This window comes from Lepisosteus oculatus, chromosome 8 (genome assembly GCF_040954835.1).
Source record: "Lepisosteus oculatus isolate fLepOcu1 chromosome 8, fLepOcu1.hap2, whole genome shotgun sequence".
NCBI lineage: Eukaryota > Metazoa > Chordata > Actinopteri > Semionotiformes > Lepisosteidae > Lepisosteus > Lepisosteus oculatus.
In genome coordinates, this window is record NC_090703.1 from 19,935,872 (window position 1) to 19,962,284 (window position 26,413).

A 26,413-nucleotide genomic window follows, 5' to 3' on the forward strand; every position below is an offset into this window, starting at 1 on the left:
GTTTCCCTCTGATTTTTGACCTGAAGAACTGAGTCACTGTAGCATGTCCAGAGGCTAAAAGGAACATTTAAATCATTACAAGGATGAGAATGTTCAATTCATCTTCGCTTGCTAGGTTGTCTGTAGTTTATCGATCCAAGAATCTCAACCAGAGATTTGTCTTTTCAAAGGGTTCAGGGAGTTAACTTCAACAGCATATCTCGACCATTTGTCCCAGACATCTACAGATATCTGTATGAAAAGTACAAGTATCAGTCCTTAAATCATCCACACTTTATTTCTATTTGTTACCTACTGTAGGGTCGTTATTTCACTGTTAGACTTTTAAGCAGTCGGCTGCAATGAATTAATTCATATCTTACTGGATTTTTAAATACTCAACTCAAGCTCCTCATAAGCTGCTCTGATCTTTTATCCTGCCTGCACATGCCTCAAAAGCCAAGAATTATTATTGACCCTCTGTCCATGGCAGCAATATTGACATTCAGGTGTGCAATCTTAAAATCACTGCAGAGGCATATGGTATATGGACAAGCACGACCTAACAATGAATCCATACCTTGCTTTCCATGGTAGCTGCTGACAAAAGCTATATCAGGTGATAGTAAATGCAAATCATCGTCTGAATTAAACCCTGCCAGAGAGAGAGAGAGAAAGTCTGCCGTAATGCCATAATATTATATGCCACAAAATATTATTTACAGTTATTGAATTACATTTTTTAAATTGACAGAGCTAATGACTACTGTACAAATATCTTTGTGCAGAAGGTACACAAAGAATTAGAATAATAAGTTCAGCTAACCCATATGCAGAGGAAGAGTCATGTCATTCAATGTGGGGAGATGTGACCAGCATGACCTTGACGTGGTATACAAACTATTATCACTGCAGGAAGTGTTACTGAGTGACTGTGGGATGTCGGTGTGCTTGTTCATCAGATAAACTGGGGCCTTCCTCTTCCTCTACTAAGGTAGACAGACTTTTTTTATAGTTCTTCATAGAAATGTGGACATCAGACATGCATCATTCAGAGATTATGCTAACGTTCTGTAACATATTTGCAACTACAGACAACATTTTCCATTCATTATGATTAAACATCTTAAGCATCTGGGCTTTACTACACCTCCAGTAAACATCAATGAAGTTGCAGTCAGCAATTTCATCGAGCATGGAGTGATTCATATTATTTATGAATACATTCTGTATGATGTATGTACTCTGTAGGTGTCCAATGAGGAAGGTTATGTGTCTTTTCTAGTTTCCAGTTCGGTAAGTACTTAATGATTAATCTGATGAACCAGACATTTTGTGAGGGAAGCCATGGTACTAGTTTCAGCCATGGGACCAATATGGGTTGATGTTGTTGAATAAGACATTGGTTTCATCTTTCCGAAATACATTTGAGGATTCAGTTAATAATCTCGTCTTAATTAAATCGCCCCTTTGTTCTGCAAAAAACAGACCAGGATTTGAATGTGTAACAATACGTTTCCTTTAAAGGAGAAATGAAACGCTGTTTTTATATTTCAGGGTTAGAAACAATTGGCATTGATGAGTGCGTTTCAAACCACCATGAAAGTAAAATGTACACAGTAATGTCTAAAACCTCCTATTTACATCACAAAATAGATTAATTTTCCAAGTATGCACAGCATCATGTTCTGAATCACAGAACAAGGCAAACTTTTGGTGATGTGAAGCGACCCTGTGACGCTGTAAACAAGCAGGCTTGTAAACACATCTCTTTTAAGCCAATAAAAATATTGCTCTCAACTTCAAGATGGTTTTGCAGACAAATAAGTAACATTTGTCAACTCTGCATGCAGATCACGTTGAGACATGTAAGTGGTGAAATGCTTCCTGTGCAACCTGTACTTATTCTCTCGTACACTGCATTACATTGGTCACTACAGTGACTAGCGAGCAGGAAGAGCTACTTCACATCGCAAATCATGGGAAATCAGGGGTTTGCGACAACATGGCGACTTACAGTACTTTCAAAAAGTTCATGATCTTGCGCTTAATTTGGAATTTGTCAAAGTTGACAAAGTCTATTTTGTTACAGAGATTTAATAACCAGTCTGAGAAATGGGGACTGCAGTTCTCCTTTTAAAACTCTAATCCTAGTCACATTTTTAAATCAATTGTAAGAATCGGACAATGTGCTAACACAAAAAAAAAAAACAGAAGATGACACCTGATTAATTTACAAAAAATACATTTTGGTTAGGTTTTTTCACCAATTTCCTGAGGTTAGGATTTCTAATGTTTATGTGACAGCAACAAGAATGTCTGCATTCAAGTTTTTCCCAAATAGAGGACATTACAATTGTGTCACAGCAACACAGAACTAAAAGATTCAACATGGCACTTCCAGTTACAAAAAAAACACATCTAAAATTTAGATTTACTTAGCTCAATATGTGCTAATAAATTTTTTTATCAAGAACCTGTTATTAAGAGAATCCTATTTACAAATGTAAGACCTTTTGATAAGTGGCAATGTTTGTCTTGCTGAATGAGTCATTTCAGTCTCTAGGAATTTAATACATATATATTTAACACATATACTGTATGTAATGCAATGTGTATTTCCGTTGCCGCCTATGTGATTAACCCCAAAGCTGATTTCCAATTTTAACAACTAGAGATACCTTGAAGGGACAAATCTAGGGATGTGTGGGTCTCTGATTTTACATGTTTAAGTTTTTTTTTATAAAACCATGTTATGGAACAAATATGAAAGCTGTGTACCTTTGGGCCTGTGAGCAGGCCTGGAGGTAGGGTTGGGAGTGGACATGGAGGCACTCGTGGGAATTGCTGAGGTAGAGTAGGTCATGGATCCCAGCTCCATGCGCCGTCGCCTAGCAACAGGGTCTTCAGGGCCTTGCACGCTTTCATTACTTCCTGTGGTCCTGTGCATCTCCCTTAGTATGGGGCTGGTGTCGTCGAAAGCTAGAGCCAACAGGACAAATTAACTTTTGACATTAGAAGCCAAGAGATCTGCAAAGAAAGCTGGTGTCGTCTAAAGCCATAGCTAAAGCAAGGAAGGTTCACGGCTAGTTGTGCAAGCAGGTGTACAGAAACGGGTGAAAATGCACAACAGCAGAAGACGGGGCCCTGTGGTATTGGGTGCCACCTCCGATAGTGGCAACTGGAAGTAAATTGCGCCAAAGCAGAATAGATCACAGAGAAATTTTCTTGACATCCAAGCCTGACTAGTAAGGGACTTTAAAAAGCCCAAGCCAATACCCCCTAATTTTAGCAAAATAAGAATTCAAACTGCACTGCAAACAAAAGGCTCATTTATTTTACGGCATGCAAGTCAGAAAGTGCCTCATAATTAAAGAGTTCTTGAAAAAAAATAGCTAGCAACTGCCCTTTGAAATTCTGATTCAAAAACATTTTTTGTGGGTCCACCTTCAGTATTTCACCTCTGGGGAAATATGCTGGGTAAATACAGTATTGCTGAGCTTCCACGGCAATCTTGGTGCAATAGTCCTGACCTTTCCAGGAGCAATGCATCCACAGTAAGCATAAGTGAGCAGTAATGTAAAACGGCAGTGTGCAGTAAAAGAAGATGACAAAAATGTCTGAAGCAGTGACTCTCAAAGATGACACAAAAGGGAGGATTATTTTCATGTTCCTTTAAATTAAAATATTACCATGACTAGACTGAGAACAGACAAGGATGCTTAAGTTATACGTGCAAAGCAATGTGAAAAGCTCTTGCATCACTCTCATCCAGACATGACTTGACAGCTTCACTTTATATTTTATTTCACATGAGTGTGGATTCAGACAGTCCGAGAAGACTATTGTGGAAATGTCTTCTAAGACCATTCTTAAAAATGCTGAAGGCTATTCAATTTTTTCCAGCATGGGAGAAACTTAGCTGATTTTGGAAAGATGCACTCACTGACAGCCCCAACGTAATTTGGTTTGTGAGTTTTAACTTGGTCTTAAACAGAGGGAACGGAAAGAACAACCACATATAGTTTTGTTTCTCAGCATGGCTGGTGTAGAAATACAGTGATAATCTTGTTTTGTCATAATGAGGATGTTATACGTCTCTGCTGCATAGCGGTATATCTATAACCTATCATTTCCAGAGGTTAGAGATTTTACTGACAAAAGAAACCACGATTAGTGCACGCACAGTCCTTGGTCGAGTTTCAGGCATACCTGCTGCACAAAACACAAGCAGTCAAGCATCAGTTCTTCTGTGCCAAGGGGCAGTGTTATCAAACATGCATTAATCCTAAAATTTTGTGCTCTTAATTGCTTTCAGAATCTTAATGCTAATGGCTAAGATAAGCGCTTCTTTTCACAGAACAGCTGGTGAGTGGCTCTGATCAGTGGGCCTGCGATTCTTTAGACGGCGCTGACACACGATCAGGCCATCTATAATTCATGGGTACATCCTTACTGAGCTGGCTAGCGGGGAGACAGAGATGCACAGGCAAGTCGTGCCAGTGAAGGAAAAGGTGGAAAGCCAATGATGCAGACAGCAAACGTGATGTAAAGGGACAGACAGGACAGGTGAAGAGGCTACAGCCACGTGTGACACTGCTGTAAAACAGAAATCTAGCCAGTGTTTGAGGGCATACAGGAGGAAGCATTCATGTACAAAAATCCCCCATATCAGAGAGTTAAAGCTCGCTCTTACACCTGCTTAGTGCAAGTCTTAAATATTAAGAATTCCCCTCTCAAAGCAGTAAAGCAAGCAGCTATAACTCTACTTTGTGATTTTAATTGACATGATAGAATACAAATTTAGACTTGTATTTAGACCAAACACAACAGAAATAATCGATCAAACTGCACACAGTAAACCAGCTACACATATAAAATAAAACCCATTATCATTTAACATGATAATACTCCAGATCTAAAGACTAGTATTTAACTTCAGTTAAATGTTAGTATTTAAAAGATACTACTTACTGCAAGTACATTCAAGCAGATTCCAACTCAAAGCCTCAATGGCCAGGCAAATGCTGTAGTATGTCAGCATTTTCATTTCATATCTATGCATATTGGTGTGGGGCTAGGGGATTTTTTAGGATTGGTCTGTTTTTTTATTAAACGGGCTAGATTAATGTTCTTGATTGTACATGTTCCTATGTTGTTCAATGCTGAGCTTATCACTGATCACTCCAGTCCTCTTCCAGAACAGGGTTCTCTGTAGGTTGTGCTGGCCATACCCTCCGTGACACAGTAGCTGTACACTGCCAGTTACAGGCTGTGTGCTTCGTGTTAGATGGAAAACAAAGGCAGCGGACAGAAAAATAAGACAGGACTGATGTGTTAGAACTCCCCGATTTCTGAGAAAGAGATGGATTCATTAGGAGAAGATGGGATGTCAGAGGATGACCAGAACCGGAGGCGCTTAGTGAAAGAACGCCGCTCAGGGGGGGTCTTGGGAGACTTCAGTTTCTCCTGGCTTTTGCTTCTCAGAAAAGGGAACCGTTTCGATGAAGTTGGAGCTACAGGGTTATTGCACAAAAAAAAGAGAAAAAGGGTTGAATGGAAGATTAGATGACTTAAAAAAAAGAGTAAAAGAACACTCCAAAACAAAAACAATGCATGCATTAAATCTAGATTTTTACTATTAGGAACAGAAAGAAACACCTTTCACCCAAGAGTGGAATAAAAGCAGAGAGGCAGGTTTAGAGATATAGCCACCTCAGCAATCTTTCCCTCTTCCCAGTGACAGAAACATTAGATGAAGGGATTAGTAGGAATAGTACATTTACATCTCTCTTACAATCTCTTTGGATATTATGCCCTCTAGTGGAAAACTGAAATCTTGATTCATTTTAAGATCAAAGAGGTCCACTTGTTAAAGATCTGAAGATACTGCAAATCAGTAAGCTAGCAGTTCGCAGTGTTTCTATGTTACAAAGGGGGAGTGGAGTTGAGCTTCTTGAAATCATCCTGCTTTCTTAAAATATAATCCATGCTTGAAAACAATGAAAATAATGTTGGTTATGATTTGTCTGTGTTTGTGAACAAAAATGAATTGTAAGTTGATACATCAGAAAAATGTACCGATATAAAGTTTTATTCAAATCAATTCCCATAAACAAATATCAATGTTCTTTAGTAAGGAACAGTCGGAAAATGCATATAAAGACAAATTTACATATCCTTCAAGCAGCACAATTGAGCAGATATGAATATTTCTGAACTCCACTCCGAAAAATATGATGGAAAATGGCTTAACTCTTCAACAAACTGTTTGCAGCCTACGCATGCTGACGCAAGTACCTATCTGAGTACCTAACTCTATTTAATGCAAACTGCATGCATAGTTCTTAGAAAGTGGATATCATTGATTCACAATACAATGTTAATGATAACTGATTCGCAATTTCATGTGGCTTAATATTTATATTTCTTTGTGTGACTAAATTCACAGTTCACGGTAGCATACATAAATGCAAGACTATTAAAAAACATAATGAAAATAATGTTGGTTATGTTGTGTCTGTGTCTATGAAAAGTGAATGGAAGTGATAGTTCTACAAAGTTAAATATCTGAGACAGGATTATTTATATGCTAATATATATTTAGTAGCACGTCAATTGTTTTTCACAAGCCAAATTTCACTTCTTGCCTATAATCTACAGGAAGCCTGGAGACAGACAGGCACCTCTTAATCCCTCTTTATAGAGAGAATCAACCCGGTTAAGTGATGCTTCCACAGACCTGACTCTCTCTGCACTGCCTTTTGAGCTTTTAGCTGCAGAATTTATAACTGACCTTGTCAATGTGCTGCCCCAGGAAGGAATGCCAGAGAGGACCGGTCAAAGCGAATATTTCTGTGATATTTCATCACACAGCCTTCTTTCTACCCACCTGCAGCCGCCAGGGATACTCAAGTACATCACTACATTAAGACAAACAGTCGACTGTCGTTCAATCTGGTGCTTTGAATCACCTGTGTGAATGGGATCCACTTAAGTGCGTTAAGGCATTATTTTCATCTCCACGCTCTGCCTTCCTCAGCGCAGAGGCTGGAAACTCTCCCTTGAGCCCGGCACACTGAGCTTGGCCAGGTGGCCCCCGAGTTTACCTTTGGTGCTGCTCGTGTGGTTCTCCTCCAGGGACCGCGAGCCCACCGACTCCATGCTGAGGCGGGAGCGCCGGGGGGGCAGGGGGGGTGGCGGGAGTGGGGGGGGCTCCTCTGGACAGTCCGACGGCTGCGGCTGAGGGCCTTCCGGGTTGGGCCTCAGGCGTTCCCGGGAGCCATCTTTCTTTGGCTTTATCAGTTTGACCAGAGCTCTCGCACCAACCCAGTGATTCCTCCTGTTAACAAAACAAAACAAACTGGATGAGAGAAGGGCTATAACGCAAATGCTTTTTAGAATGAGTATTTCAGAAGTAGTTGTTTGGAAAACAGAAAACAATCCCATGTGCGCTACAAATCAGGAGGCAGAGAGGGGGTGCTTACTTTTTTGGAATTGGATCATAGTATTTATATTGATCCATAATCTTCTCTTCTAGTTTCTCTTTTTGCCTCCGAAGAGAATTTAATTTGTCTCTGCAGCAAAGAAAAAACACAGCTTCACATCAGTATTTCAGAAGTGGTGGCAAAAACTAAAAGAAAAGACAATGCCTCAAAAGCAGACATCAGGAGATGTTGACCAAGAGGTGTGAAACTAAATCCACATTAAAAAAACAACAACAAGAAAAGAGTTAATTATTTCAGCGTCTTTACCCATCACACAAATTTAGAAATTTACACTCCGGAATTCCAACATCTCAAAAGCAATGCTCTGCAGATTTACTTTCAAGACAGTGTGTTGCAACATTCATCATTCAATTTCAAACTCAATTTAAAGTACTTTCAAGCTCCTCGTTGCTCTATTAAGGGAAAAAAAGTTCATTCCAAACAAATGGGTTTTAATCGCCTTTTTTAGGTGAAGTAGAGTGTTTTGATTAAACAATCCATGTGTTGAGAAAATTAAGTAAAGGAAGGAAAAAGGTCTTGTTAGGGCAAATTCCAAACAATAGAATCCAACACAAAAATACAAAGAACAGGATTTCACACAAAAAAAAGGAAATGGGGATGATGAAGCATAATGACATAAAGACAAAAAAAATCATTCTCATGATCCCAGTTATTGACCAGCAAAAGGTAATGTCCAACTTCTTTCCACAACATTTAAGAGCCTCTCAGGCTTCACCCAACTTTGCAAAATAAAAAGTCTCAAAAGACCATAGTGAGACATGTAAATGTGAAGTAAAGTCAATATACCTGTTAGTATATACAACGGCAGCAAGAGCAGCCATTTCGTTAGAACCTTCTATAAAAATGAACAGGATCATCTCCTTTAGCCCCCTTCACGGCCCACTAATACGCAATGTGCGTTGTCAGTTTCTGTCTTCTGATTCAGGATTACCATTCTCTATTAATCTTAAATGTGTTAAAAACTCACAACAAGAGGGCTGGGGGGTCTGGAACAAGCTGCCTAGCTTTGCTGTTGAAGCCAACCCCTTGCCCTCTTTCAAAATACGGATAAATGAGAATCACGACGGGCCAAGTAGCACGCTCTCGACTATAAGCTATCTCGTGTTTTCTAGTCTGATATTTTCTCTCCTTGGTGTGCTCTCCCCTGAGCTGCTCTTACATGTACTGTTTTTGCTCCTCGTGGTACAGCTCCTTGCTCTCCATGGTGTGCTCAAGCAGGCTCTGGTTCTGCTGGCTCAACATCTGGATCTGGCTCAGAAGGTGGTGGTTCTCCTCCTCCAGGTTCCCCTTCAGTCGCGTCAGGAGCTGGAGGGGAAAACGGAGTTCTTTTACCACAAAAAAAACTGAGTTATCAAAGTTAATTAAAAAAGGTCAAGCCTAGCCTAATTCTTGGCATGTTTTTTTAAGTAAATAAAAAATAATTAGCTGCTTCCCAGTTCTTCAGACTTTAAGCACTGGCTTCCCACCTCTCCTCCTGCATTTAAAGGCAGGGCTTTTACCGAGTAACCTGCGGTGCTGACATACCTCGCAGTGATTGTCCAGCTTGGCGAGGGAGATATCCATGTTTTGGTTCTGCTCCTTCAGCTCGTCGAAGCGAGCCTGCCAGCGGTTCAGGTCCAGCTGCTCGTTGTTCAGCGCGGTCTTCAGCTCCTTGCTGTGTACTCGCAAGCCCTCACATTCCCCCCTCAGCAGGTCGTGCGCCGCGGTGAGCCTGCACAAGACACGCGGCACCGGTTACCCCCCCACCGCCAGCAGGGACAGGCCTGGAGAACCTTTTCTTGTGTAGAAGCAGGTTAGTGAGATCCGTCAGCTTGGACATGGGGAGAAAGCCGTTTTTTTGCCTTTTGTCTGGAATCGCAGATCTTTCTTTTTTTACGCTCTGTTTTGGAAATTGCAACCTGTCAACTGTCTCGGCTCACAGCCTCAACTGCCGTCACCACATGGGAGAGGTAACGGACCTTTCGGTTAATTAAGACTCTTCTTACAGGTTTTTGGAGTCCTCAAAAAATGTTTGTAAACGTTTTCAAAATAAAATTAACCCATAAAGATATGCAGGTTTCTGGATTGCTATCTCAGATGTGCATGAACGTGGTTTATCTATGAAGTAGACTTCTATGATTACTGTACAAGCAGATCACAAGGAGATGAGACAGTTCACTAGAATGATTTTGATTTCAATCTAAGGTTGAAAGACCAAGACTCTTGTCTGACACTTAAATATTTAAACAAAAAAAAACTGAACAAAAAGTTGTCTTACTGAACTGACAGGATATCCATTAACATCTCAAGAGGGCATTCGAGCTCAGAAAAACCATTATACAAATTGTCCAGTAGAGGGAGACAGTGATTTACGGCTATCTTGCGGAGGGCAAAGGAAGGTTTGAAAAAGCAAGAGGCTAGATAAAGAAAATATCCGTTTGGAACTAAACATGGTAGATGTACAATATAAAGGAAATGTTATCAAAACGACATTAACTGAGCACATCTGTTTTAACACCTCATCGAATAAAAACTGGAGCTGCATAAACATGTTATTTCTGTGTGCAGGACTTTACACCGCTTGTTCATTCCACCAGAAGACGGGCAGCAGAAAGACGGGAGTGGTCATCACGTGGCAGAAATAAAAGCGGAGAGGTGACCTGTCCATCTGCTCCTTCAGGTCACGGTTCTCTTCCAGAATGAGGCTGTTCCTGTGCAGCTCCGCCTCCAGGTTCTCCTTCTCCCTTTTCAGGGCCGATTCCAGCTCTTCCACAGCCACCTTCTGTTGCACCAGAGCCCCATACCTGCAAGATGGACAATACCAAAGGACGAACGATATTCATTACTGATTGCGTTTAAATAGCATTTTTCATCATACAAACTACTACTTACGGGAGGGGTACTGAATCCAACTGAAGAGCAGCTTCATCTGGGTGATACGCAAAGTAAGAAATTGCTTCACTCAATTGTAAGGCCATTTTTCCACCTTTTCACTTAAGCTTACCAATACAAGGAAATCAGCAACACAATTCTGTTTTTGGCAAACTGTAAATGCATTGGAACTTGTGGTACATTCCGTGCTCCTAAGGTCCAGTGCTTGCCGGGGTTGATAATGTGTAAACAAAATATCAAGAAGAAATAATTTCTTTTTTGAGGAGGAAAAAACTTCAAAGGAGGAACAAAGAGGAGAAAACTACTTCATTACGGCCATTCATCAAAGAAACACTGCAACAGAACTTAACAAAAAAAACCTTAGTAAACTTGGCAACCACCTCATTTTCCATTTTAATGTAGACATTGAGACTTTTTGTGCATGGGATAGGTTTATGTCCAAAAAATGATCAGATCCTGGATTTAATATCTGTGTCCTGTATGAATTATATTAACGGCTGTTCTGCTTGACAAGACGTACAAGAAATTGTTACAGCTATAGGCGATTAGGAAGTGTCTCTAAGAGTTTAAAAGCTTCAAAGCAAAGGGGATGTTTGCTGAGAAGTAAGGGCTCCAGATCCTGCGATCAAATCATAAAGCTGACCTTGGTTTACCTTAGTTACTTACGTTCTGGGTAAATGATTAAATATCAATTGACAGTCCAGAAAGACACCATATAAGATCAGATCAAGACAGGGGAAAGAAAGGGGTGGGGGGGAGGAAACCACGAGAGAGAGGAGCCAGGGAGGAATGGAATATGAAGTATGTGCCAGGAGAGAGTTCCATGTTCGAGATTAGAAGACATGATTGGCCTCCATTAGTTAAATCTTGATAAGAGAGATTGCTGTTCTGTAGCTTTCAGGGAGTGAAGAATCCCTCAATTTAAAACTGCCTATCCTGCTTAGTGGGTGCATTTAAGAATAGGAAGATAGGCTTCCATTTATTTTTTGGGTTAGAAAGAGATTTAACCACAGGCTGTATTCTATTTAGTTCAGAAGGCAGCTTATCTCTTCTTTTGGCCTCTGTAGGAATTCTTTAAGAGTCGAATACTTAGTAGCAGTCTGGGGTTTTCCCTGGTGATGAAGTAGATCTCTGAAACACCTTGTCTGTAAACTTGTAACACTATATAGGAAAACGTGTGTTGTAGATTTATGTTGTGTATAGTGTAGTGTTTGCATTGTCACCGTTAATAAATATTTCTTCAACCGAGTGTGCCTGAATTATAACTTTTTTTTCCCCACCAAAGCTGTGCCAGAGAATAAAGAATTCACATGCCTCTAATTATACCAACTGCTCGGGTCTATTCTTTGAAAAATTCTAAAAAGTTGGGGTTTATGGTTGTTTATTTTAAGTACTGACGAAGCCCTTGGGTCAATTGCTGTTATTCACCACTTTCATAACCCCCCATTTTGTAACAATAACTGAAGAACATCCTGAAAATAATCGGCGGCAGGAGGTTAGATTCAACAGAATAATACAATAATAAAGGTCATGTTTAACACGTGCTGTGCAAAAGCAGATAAGTTTTCTCCTTTATAAATGTAATGATTTGGCAAAGCCCAAAAAGAATGAATGCAGGCTACTTGACCTATTGATAGGTATGCCTCTGATTATATAACAAAATGGGAAACAGCTGCAAATACTAATGAATTTAAAGCAGGCTATAACACAGGCATTGATTATATTGATCACTGTGGCAGGAAAAAAAAACAAATACCAAAAAGGCCATGATTGTGCAAAGCTATATAAATCAAGCTGGGGCTGTGTTTCGCAGAATTATGCACATTACCTGAGTATTTTCAAACCTGTCTGCTAAAAGCTACTCTGAGCCGAGATGAAACTTAAATACTGATTGATAGAATAATGCATGGTGTCCCCTCACAGAAGAGATTAAATCACATGGTAGGTTTCTCCTAACACTGTTAGGAGCAACACTGTATGACAGCTAAACCTAGCATTTAATAATTAATGACCGACTTCACTAATGCACCAGTGCTGTTTGCCACCTGAGACCAGAGGGAAAAAGCTGAACAGGCATTAATCTTTAGTGAATTTAACTGGCTTTTTAAAGCCAGTTATCCTCGGGGGGGTTTGTCAATTTGATTTTAGCTTCATTTTAACTCTTGAGGAACAATAACCTGGGGCTAACAACTCATGTCAGGTTAAGGGGGAACATCTGAAATAGATGTCCTCTTATACACAATCTTTGCCTGGATCCCAATGTGCAGAGGCAGTTTTTCTGGACTGTTTGTCAATTTAACTCTTCTGAGAAGTAAACAGTAGTTTTTACACATTCAAAATCCTCTTGAGTGGCTCACGAGTGGCCCAAAATCATGGACTCGAACCTGGTTTGTGTCACTAGCCAACTCTAGACTACAACAGGAGCAGAGTGTGATTAGTACAAGAGCTGTCAGCTCTCAGCGGCACAGCACCCCCTGTGCCTCACGGATGGGTATAATAAAAACAACAGTCCATTAAAAACAAATTAAACAAATATGGAAATACCCAGCAGCGGATGGCTAATTTTATAATGTTGCAGTGGTGCTTTTGATTATGTCTGAGGGCAATCATTTAGACATTTTTTATTGCTCGGCATTTACACTGTACGATAGTCTCCTTGATATAACAAATTCAGGAATGTATTGGAACAAGAAAGGTCACTCTTTCCATCAGTCACTGATAGCAAAAGAACAGGGGTATAAAACCAAAAATACACCAAGCATTTCCAGCTGAACATTTCAATTATGCAGCCTGCCAAGAGGTGCTGAGTACAATAAGAGTAAGTGGTGCTCTTTCCTACTAATTAGACCAACAGCTGCAGGCTTGCAGGCTCTCCACCACCCTGCGCTGCAGTGCAGCTGTCACACTGTAAACAAAGCTAGGCTAATTATTTGTGTATGAAAAGCTTTTTAACCGACTTAGTCTACAGTTATGGGGATAATCACAAGAGTCTCGGCTGACTTCAGGACTGCCTACAGCCCTCCACTGCTCTTTTAACGTTCCAGAAAATGGATTAACAAAGGGAATTTCCAATGTACGGCTTACCAAAAAATAAAAAAGGGATAGGGTTCTTTTGTCGTTAAAGTCAGAGACATGACGGAGATCCCCAATGTCACACTTGACCATAAAACAGCTGGCCCATTAATGCTTTGACAGTACAAAGAGAGGCTAGACTCTCCACAGCCCCCTGCAGTAATGATGTCCACACTCGCTCTTTTGGGGACTACTGTCTCTGGTGGTTCTGCTGCCAGCGGCTCTAAATCAGCTTGCTTGTTTAGACTTGTGGGTCTTTACTTGTTCTGGATTTTGTGATCAGTCCAAAGACGATGTTTCATCTACCTGCATGTGGTTCGCAGTAATTGTCTACATTAGGTGTTTATTTTTGAATTTCTCTTGCAGCTTCAGCAGCGTTCATTAATCTTCCTGTTTTGGCATCATCTACAAACTTGACTACTTGACTAGTTTAGTCAAATCTAAATATATAATCACATTTATAAGACCTGTGGACCACCCCATTACATCACCCCATTTGAAGCTCATCTGTACTCTGTTATCTGTCCATTAATGACAGCACACTTGGTACTCACTTGGTGAGTTTTAAAACTCAGATATCGGAACAGGGTTGCAATTTTCAAAACTCAACCTACGTTTTAACAAGTGAAAATTTAAAAGTAAGCCACATATAGAATGGCTGCTATCCAGGGGGTAGAAACTGTAGGGTCTGTAGGGTCTGTTTTGACCTCTCAAAATAAATTCTCTTAAAAGATCTGTCACAGCTAAAACCCCAACACCTGAAACATATAGAGAGGAAATGTGGCTCTGTGTGTTGTGGCATACATTCTTCTACCACCTACACACATATGCAGTGCACAGACTGCTGCCAGGCCCCTGCCATACAGCTCTGCAAGAAGGGCTTTCCTAAAAGGGAAACTCACACCGAGTCCTCACTAATCTTCGACAGGAACCTACACGCACACAGATTTGCATACAGAAAACACTGGGCTGAGGACAATCATGGTCAGGAGGGCTCTGGGGTCTCGTTTTGGAGTTTCCTCAAGTAACTGTTGAGGCTGCCCAGGCACCTGCGACCTGTAAGTGTTTCTTCTGCCTGATATATTAGCTCTGCTGTTTGTGCCTTGAGTTCAGTGCTGCAGGCAGCATAATAGACATTCCGGACAACATCTTTAATATCCCTGGTGCAAGAAAAAGGGCTGTCACAGTGAACTAGGATGACTAGCAACTGTAAATTCAACATTATATTATAAAGAGAAAAGTATGAAGGGATTTCAAAATGGGCAACAAAAGCCCAGAATATCATTGAAAAGAACTGCCACCTTGACTACCCAAAATCCTTGGGAGCCAGAGATCAGTAACAGTACATCTGTGCTGATCACTGAGGTAACCAGGCCTCTCCAGACCTTGTCATCAACCCGCCTCACAAAGGAATACTGCTTTCAATACTCATTTCAGGGTCAGCACCAATGCTCATGTTACAGTTCTGATAAGGTAAGGGGAACTCAAGTGCCCTTAACTCATCCAGTCATACATAACAGCTGTAAAAAATCCTCTTTACTCATATACCACGCTCATCAAATGCTTTGACACTTCAATATTCAATAGTTCAAATTTCAACAGTTAACATTGTAACTTTCAGCCATAAAATTAAACACACATAGGACTTAACTGAAACTAGTAAGCCCATCAATCAGAGTAATTAAAATATTTGGGTTGTGGGGGGGGGATCATGTATGACGAAGACTTTGTTTGGTTTCCACTTTAGAAAACTTTAGAAAGTTGACTTGTAAATAAATGCATCTACTTCCTCTTCTTTGCACCCTTCAACTATTTACCTGTTGAAAATGGGAAACAAATGTTGCTGTATAGGATAATTCGCCCTGTATCTGTTTGGCTTTCATACCTCACTTCCAGGTTTTTGTACTCTTGCTCCAGAGCCCTGTGCGCAGACTTCAAAGCCCCGTGCTGCCCAATGAGAGCTTCGTACTCTGCTGACTGGCGCTCGTGCACGGCCATGAAGTGCTCGTGGTCCTTCAGCAAGGACTCGTGGGCCCCCTTCAGCTCCTCTTTCTGCTTCTGAAGATTCTCCGCCTCGCTCTCCATCAGCTGCTGCTGGCTCTGCAGAGTGGCGTTCTGAGCCATGAGAGAGGCGCTCTGGGAGTTCAGCGCGGAGTTTTCCACCTGCCGAGAGCAGAGCGCAGGGTTCGGAATGAGCCTTGCAACACAACTCACTTGTAGTACACAAGCTGGGGCCTGTATCTCAGATAACATGTTCACAGTTAACTTCAACAGCATGTTTTTGGGTGGTAGGAGGAATTCCAAAGAAAACCAATACAAAGACAGGAGAAACACACATGCCATCAGTCCGAAATCAAACACAGGACTCAACACCTGTGAAGCAGCAGCACTAACTACCATGTACTGAGCTGCATAAATTTGCGTCAATCAAAATGCAACTGTTATTGATTTTTCAAGAGATTTATGCACACTGTAGACTTAATTTCAACTCCTCTTTCCAATAAATCTACCAATGCAGGGAAACCTGCATTCATATTTCAGTTTTTGGGTAGCTTACATAAAGCAGCTCTGTTCAACTTTTCATGTTGTGGAGTGTTGTTCCAGATAGTTTTATTCATCCTGTGCATGATGGCCACAGAGTTGAAAGATGCCTTTCAGTTTACTAGGATTAATTGAAAGATCTAGGCCCTCTGTGTGAGCCCTTTATGGTACAGTATATCCCCACCTATTGAGAAGGAAAGCATTCTTCCTGCTCATGCTGCACAACTCTGACTGGAAAGGCTATCCATCACACGTACCTGCAGCTTGGCGGTCTGTGTCTGCAGCGCTGTGTTGTGTTCCTGCAGGGAGACGGCCTGCCTCTGGAGAGTCTGGAGCTGACAGTTCTGCTGGCTGTTCTGGGTTTCCAGCTGCCGGAGCTGCTCTTTCAGGAGGTGCCTCTCTGCCTGGAGGGCTGCATTCTGGAACCCAGGGGAGACACTTGAGGAAAGGGCTGACTTGAACATCATTAATAACCGAAGGCAGGCCGGATGGCTTCCTCCAGTCTGCAACGCCTAAAGGTTAGTTGGTGGCACACTCACGTTCTTCTCGACGTCGATGACCTGGTCCTTCACTTTGAGCAGCTCCATGGTGGCCTCCCGGTGCTCTGTCTCCCACTTCTCCTGGACCTTCCTGGGGGGACCAGGGCTCTCCGGGGAGCAGCTGGCTGAGCTCCGAGAGTGAGCCTCTTCCTCTTCTTGTCTCTGTTTCAGAGCTTCCAGACTTCTCTTCACCTGCATGCAAAATAACGCAAATGATTCATGTACAGATCTGCGCCTTGACCTGTCAAGTGACGCATACTGCTAAAACTCTTAAACCAGAAGCTCTGTGGGTGAAATCAAGAGGCCCAGAGTTCAGAGGTGACTGTTTACCCTAATTTGAGTCTAATGTCTACAACTACTTTTTAACAAAAGCAGCACAGTCGTTTTATGTTTATGCTGCCATTAAAGGAACTCTTCTGTTAAACAACAAATCAGATTACAACAAATAGTAATCCCCACAGAACATCTATCAAGTAGATGCAATGTTGTACAACAAACATTTGCATTTATGTCGTGAGAGGAATTTTAATAATTTAGCACAGGAACCAGTAGCATTTTCTGCTTTTTCAGTGACTCTCCACATACGATAGGTAAAGTATGTCAGTATCATAACTGAAAAAATGCTGGACACTGGAAAATGGCATAATTCAAACTTGATTTAATTAAATAAATCTAAAAGGGAAAGGGAAATTAAGTCCAGAAAGGGAAACTATCTAGATAAAGCAAAAACACAAACTTGGGATGGAGCGTTTTGTTTTGTTTTTAAAGCTGAGCATTTTACACATGAGTTGTTGTCCCATTTAACCAGGTTCAACCAAATAGAGGCTGCAAGGCTCTTTGAGTGCTATCGAGGTCCCTATCAAAGTATTTCTGGTGGATTTCAGTTAAAATTCCTTAACCAAAAACATTCAGGGTTGAGGCTACATTTGGAAAGGGTGTTCGAAATGATTGCGAGTTCCCGATAAATGCTTAACTTCATGTTACTATTATAAATACAGCGTTAATGTGATGTACATTTCTGAGTCCTTTTTCAAAGAAGGTTAATATCAGACCTAACAAGACCCACAACCCCAGTAGGCCCATGTTAAAAGTTAGAAGTACAGCCAATCAAATCGCCTAATATAACCATCTGAAACACAATGGTAACAGCTCTGGAACTTAAAGTCTAATGTTTTTTCTAACTTTAACTGGGCCTTTACAAACTCTCAATTCAGCCAATGTTTATTATACAACAATCATCATTTTGCACTTCAGTCATCGTTCCATTTATACATATAATCAGCAATAATGCTAACCCTAGAATAGTACTTCACGGTTGGAAACATTCTTTCATAGACTTTATATGTTCACTTCATTAATGAAGGAGATTATGTGTGCAGATTTTAAATCTGATTAGTATTTCATATGACTAGTCTAAGCTTTGCATTTAATTGTGTTTTTCTATATAGTGGTGTAATTGGCAGCTGGATGAGACAGGGTCTTACAGAGGTAAGGTCACTGCGGAGCTGCTGGTTCAGGCTGCTCGACTCCTCCAGCCTCGACTCCAGAGACTGAATCTTCTCCTCCTTGATCTCCAGCGTCTTCTTTAGTGTCGACTCGATCTTCGTCTCCAAAATCTTGTATTTACTGGAAAGTGAACGGTTTACACACAGTTCAATTCAGAGGCTGCAAAGTGTTCTACCAAATATATAGCTTTGTACTCTTACTTTGTCCCCAGAGGAACAATTCTGCTTGAGAATTTAATTTCCACATATTTAGCACAAAATCGGATTATCAAAGCACACGGACCTTTTGAAATATCTTATCCAGAATTTCTGTCTCAGAGAAGTGAAAATGGAATGCACTTGGCGATTTTCCATTTTATAGCCTCCAGGCTAAAAAATGTCCAAAAAAACAAAATAAATAAAATATTTACTCATATTACTGTAATTGCAGAGTTTTGTGAACTTGAAATTGGCAGAAGACAATATGAAAATATCTTCTCTTGGCCATAGATCTCCTAAAGATCTTTTGGATGTAAAGTCTGCAGCAAAGACCCACATCAGCTAACTGGAAGAAAAGAGAATGTGGAAAACGAGTCAAGAAGTTCCTCTGTGGTTAACAGCACCGAGATGCACACGATGGAAAATTTAAAAAGTGAACTTTATCACAATAAGCACATGGAGTCACTGCTTCACCCAGCTGCTTATGCGAGTGGTTCAATGAATGCTACAAAGAACAGTAGAACAAAGGCAATTATCTTAGGTATTTAATTATTCATTCACAACTGGAAAAAAAATATTAAATAAAAAGCTCTAATGCTTGGAGCACTGACTTCCATGTTTAACCAGGCGAAATTCAGCACAACCCGAAATATGCATGGGTGCTTAACTAAAATGCATTTTGAAAGGAGTTCCAATCCAAAGTCAAGGAATAGTGCAATATTTTCATGCAAGACTACAGTTTTAAAAGTTCAGTATACTGTATGATTGGAAGTATAGTAACTGCACTCTGCAGTACTCAATCTAATTTCTCTCCTTTATTTATGCTGGAAAAGAAACAGCCCTTTATGTTAAAAAAGGCATTTCATTTAAAGGTTTTTGCCTTTCCCCCCCAACTTTCAAGTACTATTATTTCCCCATTTTGAGCAGGATTTCTTTATTTTAACATAAAGAAACTCCGTTTTGCCTAAATATCATATTGTTTCTGTTATCACCTAAAGGTACATGACATGTACTGCATTCTGTAGATCAGAAATCAATTAAATTAATCATTGCAGTTGGCACAGAACCCTAAAGCCACTAATAATGATAAAGAGGAGCAATGTCTATGAATAACTTCAATAAACCCAGCTTGCTTGATCAGCTGGGGCCTACCGACTTCAGGCCTCTGCCTCAACAAATGGTAAATTCGAGACCATTTTCAAGCATGCCCTGAAGGATATAATTCTGGTTCTCCTCAAAACAAAGTGTTGAAAAAAAAAGTTCATATGGTACATGGTACACATGCTCTGCCTATAATAAATTTTGCAAACATGCTAAATATTTTATGGATTTGCACTCAGAGCACATCTACCAAGCCTGTACTTTGTAACTCCAGTTACTCATTAATTCAAATCTGTGCTTGATTTATGTTCTTACAGCTGAGAGAATGTACACGTATGCTTCAAACCCTTGGTTTAAAATAACCGTTACACCAGCGTGACGTACAGAAGATTATATTAGAGTGGAATTCACATTCACTGCATTCTGCTCCTACTATTGTCAATTACATAAATGTAAAATGGAATTTAAACTAGTCATGGCTACAAAAAAGCAACAAGCCGAATATCTTTATACCAAATGATGATTTTGCATCAAGGGTTCTTCTGATCACAGAATACAGATCAAGTACGAGGTTAATGGAGCAAAACAAATAATTTCTGAAATAATGTGCTGTCCAAAAGAAGAAATCACAGCAAAGCAAGCACACAAGTTAAACAACTTACCCATGACACCTGTCAAAGACATGTCTGGGAACGGTATTAAAGCAAACAGAAAAACATTTTTTTAGCAGCAGCACACTCAATGTAGCCTGACACAAAACTGCCAGCTTTAAAGACAAAAGTGCAAAAAGAACCAGAGAATGTTCACCATGTGGAAACAGTTTTCTCCAGAAAATGTACAATAACCCATCCATTTACTATCTGTTTTTTCCAATTTCAGGGCACAAGGGAACTGGAGCAAGCAATGGGCATAAGGGAGGATACATCCTGGTAGGGATGCCAGCCCATCACAGGGCACACACAGACACAGAAACATACACGCACACACCAGGGCCAATTTTCCAAGAAACCAGTTAACCTCCCAGCATGTCTTTGGACTACAGCACCCAGAGCTAACCCACGTGAATATGGGAGGTACATACAAACTCTACATACATAGAGCCCCAGGCCCAGAATTGAATCCAGGGCAAGGCAGCAATGCTAACCAATGTGCCACCCATAAAGTGTAATAAAAATCTTCCTAGTTTCTGAGGAACCTCCTTAGAAGCCAAGATCTACAGTTCCCTCAGTTAGCCCCAGGAAATTAGTGTCATTTGTCATAAAGCTGAAGTTACAGAAACTGAATGCGACAATATGGAATTGATGAAAAACTGTATAACTGGTACACAATCTGGATCATTCATGGCTTCACAAAGATAAACTAAAAGACCTTACACTGAAATACAAGGCCTTACCCTGTATGTCGTCTTGGTGCAGTGTTTCTCATGACGAAAGTATGCAGTCTATGAGAATTTTCTTCACCTGCATCTCCCTGTTCTAGAATGAATCAAATTTAACCTCGTCGATGGAACCAGCAGCTGGGCACGGATCTTGTCTGATCTTTTCAAGATGTTTATTGCTTTAGGTCCTCGACCAAAAGGAAAAAATACCCAGCCGTGCCTTCTGATCAACAATGTTTGACCTACCAAAAACTAGGTGAACTGCCCCAAAAATAATGAAAAATTTTGTTTAGAACTCGGCATTAAAGCTACAATCCTTGTACCTCATGGAATGAGCAAAGACCAGTATGTTCTCTCAAGACCCACCTTGCAGAGCCATTTGTCATTTGACACATTACAAGCCTCATGGATGTATATCCTGACCTGCCCCACAGCCACTTCTGCAAAAGTTGAGAGGCCTAGCTAACTACCTCCAGCCCAGGAGCCATTCAGTCAAGCGCGGGAAGCAACTTGTGTTCCTTTTTGTATTCTATATGTTCAAAGTGATTATGGTGATATTGCTTAACTAAAAAAAACTCTGCACATAAATTACTCATCTTTTAAAAAGCACAATGCTTTAATTTAGAATCATCAACTAACCAGCAGCCATATCACCCTGCAACTCACAACTGGCAACCCACTGAAGCTCAGCAGGTGTGAGCCTGGTCAGTACCTGGATGGGAGGCCTCCTGGGAAAACTAAGGTTGCTGCTGGAAGAGGTGTTAGTGGGGCCAGCAGGGGGTGCTCACCCTGCTGTCTATGTGGGTCCTAATGCCCCAGTGTAGTGACGGGGACACTACACTGTTAACAGGCGCCGTCCTTCGGATGAGACGTAAAACCGAGGTCCTGACTCTCTGTGGTCATTAAAAATCCCAGGGTGTTTTTCGAGAAGAGTAGGGGTCTACCCCGGCGTCCTGGCCAAATTTCCCATCTGCCTTTATCAATCTAGCCTCCTAACAATCCCCCTCTATAAATTGGCTTCATTCCGCTGCTTTCCTGTAAAGTGCTTTGAGTGGAGTGTCCAGAAAAGCGCTATATAAGTGTAAGCAATTATTATTATTATCCCAATGCAATGTGATAGCATGTCAGAAGCACCACACACCCGTACCAGCACCAGAAGTCCTGCACGTGTTCATAGGGGTCACTGTAACACAGAGAACTGGGGAGCCCTGGCCGATTAATCTCACCCTGCCATTCCTGCCTGGGGAATTCCAGTCATAGTCAGGTTGTGCCGTGACCCTGGCTCGATCAGGGTTTCAACGTTTCCTTACTTGTCCTCAGTGCTATGCTCCTCCTGCAGCAGCTTCTCCTTGTTGAGGCCAATTTTCTCCAGCTCATGGCTCAGCTTCTCCAGCTCATTCCACTGCTGCTGGCTCTTCAGCTTCTCGTGAACCAGGTCCTGCAGGTTAAGCGCATCCACAGACTGTTCAGCTGCCAGCATCTAGTCAGATCTGCTCACTTAACTGTTGCTTTTCCTTCATCCCCACTAAATAAGATATGTGCCTCTCAACTTTTTTCAATAAATCGCATGGAGACAACCAAGGAAAATAAATGCAAACATTGCTTTTGTAGAAATGATATCTATATTCATGCGTTTTCTAGTAAGTTGGCTGGAGAATTAAAAAAAACAATAAGTCAATGGTTTTTACTTAAAATGTTATCTTGGAAATAATACTTAAAATACTAAGTGAAGTTATTTTAAGAATCTGTATAAAGAACCCTACCTCTCTTAAGGTAGCAAGTGTCCTCTTGTCAATAGTGGCCTGTTTCTGCAGCTCTTTGTTATCCTTCTCCAGCTCCTTCACTTTACTTGAGGCCTCCTTGTACTTCGTAAGTTCCTTCTCCAAGATCTTGTTCTCCTTCTCTATGGTGGCCAGCTTCATGCCACTCTCATCTAACGCAGCTTCCTTCACTTCAACCTGCTGCCACAGTCTCTTGGCCTCCTTCTCCAGTTGCTTCCTGTCCTTCTCAGCCTGGCCCAGCTCCTGCTCCAGAGCCCGTTTCTCCTGCTCCAGGCTCTCTAGCCTCTTGCTAGAAATGCGTAGCTCTTCCAGATTCTTCTGGAGCACCTGGTTCTCCTGCTCGGTGTCCTGCAGCTCTTTCTCCAGGTGCTGGATCTTGGTGTTACTGTTCTCCAGCATCTGCTGAAGCCTCCGGTTTTCAGAATCCAGGCTGTGATAGCTGAGCTCCAGACGTTCCGTTTTCTTATTCAGAGCTTTCAGCACCTCCATTCTCCTGGTCAGCTCCTCTCTCTCTTTCTCAAGCTCCTTGTTCTCCACCTCAACTTGTGTAAGCTTGGCGCTGGTGTACTTCAGAGACTCCACCGTCCTCCTCAGCTCCAGATTTTCTTCGTCCAGCTGACGGCTCTCCTTCTCCAGAGCCTCCAGTTTGAGCGCCATATTCTGGGCTGTGTCCGCCAGCTTCTTCAGCCTTCTGTTTTCCTGCTCCATATCCGCATTCTCCTGTTCCAGGGCCTCAATCCTGTCACAGGTGATCTTCAGGGCAGCCACTTGTTTCTGCAACTGCTCATTGGCCCGCTCCAGTTTCTGTACCTCTGTCTCCAGTTCCTCCGATTTCTCCATCCTCTCCTGGAGCTGGGCCAGCTCCTTCTGGACCTGCTTCTTCTCGAACTCCAGCTGTGTGAGCTTGCTGCCCGTGTCTGTGATTGTCTCGTGGAGAATGCGGTTCTCCTTCTCCACATCCTTCATGCGTGCCTCGCTGCTGATCTGAGCCCTCTGCCGCAGGGAGGCCACAGTCTGGCTCAGGTGCTCCTTCTCGTGTTCCAGTTCGGAAACCTGCAGAAGGAAGAAAGAAGCCTGTTCTAAAGCGGCGCCACTGAGGTAACATTCCAACATGACCCTTCTTTCTTTGTCATTATCCAAGTCAAGAAACAAGTAGAGGTTAAACCCTTGATAAAAAGTGGAAAAGTCTTCTTTCTGTGAGGAATTAACGCTCACTTGTTCCCATGTAGCTCCCACAGCAATATAGCTTTCCACTCAAACCTCACTATTTCTTAACCATGTTGAGTTTAACATTTTTATTTTAATGTTTAATCTCAACCACTATTTACCAAATAAGAATATCTTACCATCATATGTCTTTCCTAGACATGCAGCATGAAGATGGATCTGATCATCTAACTATGGTATTAACCTCAAATGTGAGGTTTGAATACATTCATGAAGTTTAGAAGGAGAAAAAACATCTACCTCATTTTTTTTGCTTGGCTTAATTTTGCTGAGGAGTTTTCTCGCAAATTTGCTAATGTCAACATCAGGCATAATGGAAAGAATAACACCCATAATTCCACCCAGACAATTCTCTGTGGGATTTATCTTCACTTCAGATCTCCCTTGGAACATCTGTGAATGGTTCTGCCTTCATCCACTAGCTTGCAGGCACTTTAAGGTTGTTCTGAGAGACAACTTTATTTATTATGAGAGACAACAACAACAAATTTAACTTTGGGTGATTCAGACTTTCTCTGCACTTCTCACAACACTGTCATGTCATTTACCAAACCGCTTTATACCATACGGTGCCAGAGCCTACCCGGCAAGCAACGAGCGGAAGGCAGGGTTCACCCTGGACGAGGCACCAGTCCATCGCAGGACAAGTGCAAGCCAATCATACATGCGGACAATTTGGAGGCCACAGTAAAGGCCAAGGGGAGAAATTTTGCCCAGACACCGAAATAAATCCCTACTCTTCTCAAGAAATGGCCAGGGATCTTTAATGACCACTTAAGAGTCAGGACCTCGGTTTAACGTCTCATCCGAAAGATGGCACCCACTACAGTACAGTGTCCCTACCACTATACTGGGGCATTAGGATCCACACAGACCGCAGGCTGGGCACCCCCCTGCTAGTCACACTAAAACCACTTCCGGCAGTAAACATAGCTTCCCATCTGTGAGTACCTGTGAGCCAGGTACTGACCAGGCTCACACATGCTTAGCTTCAGCGGGTTGCCAGTTGAGAGCTGCATGGTGATGTAGCCGCTGGCTATTTCGTACAATACTATAGCTTACAAATGATTAGTACTCTCACTGCTTATTGAATGTTTCTGAGATGGTGAGAAGACAGAGAACCTGACCGGTATGCAAGACCAACCCAGAAAATATAGTCAGGGGACACCTGGAGGATCCAGCACTCAGTTGCTCTGGGTACCCCTCACACTTGCCTGTCTGTCTTTCTCAGCTCGGACAGCGTCTAGTGTTGCCTGTAGTTTCTGCTTTTCCTTCAGGAGCTCCTCTCCTAGACTCTCCATGTCCAGTGTGGTCTGTTTCTCTTGGTCCAGCAGGGTCTGCAACTTCTCCAGCTGAAACACAAGCAAAGACCATCACACACAATTCACGTGTCACTGAATCCTGCTCCTTTGGAGCTCAGCCAAACTTCACTCCTCTTTTGAATAAGTTGGTACAGTAGTGAAGATTCTTCCATACTAAAATATGTTCTGTCAAGAAAACGTTTTTTTTAATTAAAATTTGTTAAACTTAAAATCTATTACAATTGGCTTATCTTGTACATTCTTTCAGCATCTGTAATTGCCAACATTCAACCTGATTAAAGATGCTTGGGGGATTTTTTTCCCTATAACTAAAAAGCAGCATAACTTACAATAAGATATCACAATTTCCACAACCATTCACAAATCTGAGTAAAGCACTTCACTGAACCAGCACCGAGCACTTTACTGAACCAACTTCATAAACTTATCTTCAAACAAATTCCCCTGACTAAAATGCACATCCAGATCTACACTTGTCAAAAAGGAGACATTTCTCCAGTGTGGGTTTTTAACACTGGGGCTGTAAGACGGGTACCACATTGGCATGGACACAGAGAAGCCTACCACAACCTCACAGCCAGCCCACAGCCCAGCTCACCTTCTTGTCGAGACCCTGGTTCTGCTTCTCCAGCTCCAGCACTCGGAGGTTCTCCTCCTCCAGGCTCAGCGAGGCATTTCTCAGCTCCTGGATCGTGCTCTGCAGCCCCTGGTTCTCCTTCTCCAGCTTCAGGATGCGGCTGGAGGCCGACTCGTTCAGCTCGAACACAAATGACTTGCGAGCTGTTGAAACAAGAACTCCTTTGCGTTAAATTATTCAACAGATACTTATCTCCTCATAGAGACGGGGCACTGACTGGGAGTGTTGATTTCCTTAGCCATTTGTATTCCAGAGATTTCTGCAATATTTTCAAGGGAAAAATATAAAGGGAAAAAGGCCATTCTTACAGGTGTGCACAGTGGAGCTATGTGTTGAATGGTGAGCAGGTGCCAATTGTCTAGATGGCCTGTATATGAACATAAAGTATTTCAAAGGTTGTGTGAAACTATACTTCACGGCCAGCAAAAATAAACTAGTCTAACTTCAGGTGTATACAGAGCCATTGCTACCATGTTTTCAGAAACATATTCTGACTTTCATACAAGGACAGAGAACAATAAATCTCTACTTTTCAAACATACAGCTTCAGTAAAGTTGAAAGCAAATTTCTATTTATTTTTTAACTTCTTGAGAAATTTTTAGGACCATTTTCCTCTTTTACATTCCAATCAATTTCTCTCACGTTTTTAGCCTTCTTAAAAGGCAAAGGACTAGCATTTATGAAAAGCAGACAAGCTAATAAAAAAACATAAGGTACAATCCATATGCTCTATCCTATCATTTCAGTGTGCAG

General features: G+C 41.5%; 1 protein-coding gene across 2 annotated transcripts in view; it reads right to left on the reverse strand.

Annotated features, from left to right (window-relative positions):
• ccdc88c (coiled-coil domain containing 88C) overlaps nt 1-26,413 on the reverse strand; it is an 82,862-nt gene that overhangs the window by 9,743 nt on the left and 46,706 nt on the right. For both annotated transcript variants that reach the window (XM_069193357.1, XM_069193358.1), the window contains exons 13-27: nt 25,621-25,802; nt 24,915-25,052; nt 22,456-23,526; nt 22,003-22,130; nt 17,995-18,136; nt 16,511-16,702; nt 16,229-16,390; nt 15,316-15,593; nt 10,127-10,270; nt 9,012-9,198; nt 8,647-8,792; nt 7,467-7,556; nt 7,089-7,321; nt 2,761-2,961; nt 560-634 (exon numbers count right to left, since the gene is read on the reverse strand). In XM_069193357.1, coding sequence (XP_069049458.1) covers nt 560-634; nt 2,761-2,961; nt 7,089-7,321; nt 7,467-7,556; nt 8,647-8,792; nt 9,012-9,198; nt 10,127-10,270; nt 15,316-15,593; nt 16,229-16,390; nt 16,511-16,702; nt 17,995-18,136; nt 22,003-22,130; nt 22,456-23,526; nt 24,915-25,052; nt 25,621-25,802 — 3,369 coding nt within the window. The remainder of the gene's footprint in view (nt 1-559; nt 635-2,760; nt 2,962-7,088; nt 7,322-7,466; nt 7,557-8,646; nt 8,793-9,011; nt 9,199-10,126; nt 10,271-15,315; nt 15,594-16,228; nt 16,391-16,510; nt 16,703-17,994; nt 18,137-22,002; nt 22,131-22,455; nt 23,527-24,914; nt 25,053-25,620; nt 25,803-26,413) is intronic.